The following is a 1,223-nucleotide window of genomic DNA, read 5'->3' on the forward strand; positions in this document are numbered from 1 at the left end:
TGCCTGCCACCGGCCCCTGGCGCCCCTCAAGCCAATGCGGACGCACAGCTTCCAGGAGTATGTTTTCAAGAAGCACTGCCCATGTGAGCTTTGCCACCAGCAAATCGTAGGTGAGTGTTGTGGAACCCAGGAAGGAGGCAGGGGGACTTTGCTCCAAACCGGGGTGGGGCACGGGGAGTCTTCTTACTACTTCCCACCCCCCACTGGGGCTCAGACAGCCCAGCTCTCTCAACCCACAACCCCATCAGTCTTGCACCCCTGGATTCTGCCTCTCCCAGCTAGGCCAGACCCTCCCCCCACCCACACACACACATACCCCAGCACCAAATCTCCTTGTTTCCCCAGCCCAGCCCAGCCCAGCCCAGGGCTTTATCCCATCTCCCTACTCAATGGAGGCTGCTTCTGAGCCCTGAGGGCCCCTAGAAGACTGCAGTGGCTCCAGCCTTGCTCTCGCCCCCTGGCCTGTAGTGTCCCTGTTCCAGGTCCTTGTGAGCCAAGTCCCCTTCTCCCCACAAGGCCCTATTGGGAATACAGGTTTCCCTCGATTTATGCTATACATGCGTTCCTGGAGAACAGCGCATAAATCTAATTCCCATAAAGCGGACCCACTTTACAATGTAACAAATAGGGATAGGTTCCCATGGCAGGGAGGGAGGGAATGGGGCTGGGACTAGAGAAGGGGCAGGGGGAGGGGTGCTGCTCCTGGGGCTGCACAAGACAGCAAAGCACAAGGAGCAGAGCAGCACTCACCCCAGCCCGGGCTGCAGCAGCCCTGGGAGTGGCTGGGGACAGCTGCCTGCAGCCACTGGGCTGCACTGTGCTCCCCCTGTCCCCCATGCCTGGGCTCTGCCTGTCCCTGCTCACCTCTGCTCCTGGGATGCACCATGCCCTAGTGCAGGCAGCTGGTGTTGGCTGCTCCTGGGGCTGCTCCATCATGGGCTGGGGTGAGTGTGGGCAAGGAGAGCCCTGGGTGGCAGGGGTGTGGCACACACCCCAGTCTCTGCTGCAGCAGCCCCTGGAGCAGCTGACACCAGCTGCCTGTAGCTGCTGGGCTGCACCATGTCCTGAATCCCTTGGGGCTCTGCCTGTCTCCACTCACCTCAGTTCCTGCTGCAGCAGCCCTGGGAGTGGCCAATGCCAGCTGCCTGCACCAGGGCATGATGCAACCCAGGAGCAGAGGTGAGTGGGGACAGGCGGGGCACAGTGTAGACCAGTGGCTGGGG

The 1,223-nt window shown here is 61.7% G+C and overlaps 1 protein-coding gene across 1 annotated transcript in view; it reads left to right on the top strand.

The window, feature by feature from the left end:
* Positions 1-1,223, top strand: part of STAC2 (SH3 and cysteine rich domain 2) — a 37,453-nt gene that overhangs the window by 26,457 nt on the left and 9,773 nt on the right. Inside the window, 1 exon segment of the mRNA XM_006022596.2 lies at positions 1-110. This exon segment is cut by the window's left edge and continues 30 nt beyond it. Coding sequence (XP_006022658.2) covers positions 1-110 — 110 coding nt within the window.

This window comes from Alligator sinensis, unplaced genomic scaffold (genome assembly GCF_000455745.1).
Source record: "Alligator sinensis unplaced genomic scaffold, ASM45574v1 scaffold886_1, whole genome shotgun sequence".
NCBI classification, from domain to species: domain Eukaryota; kingdom Metazoa; phylum Chordata; order Crocodylia; family Alligatoridae; genus Alligator; species Alligator sinensis.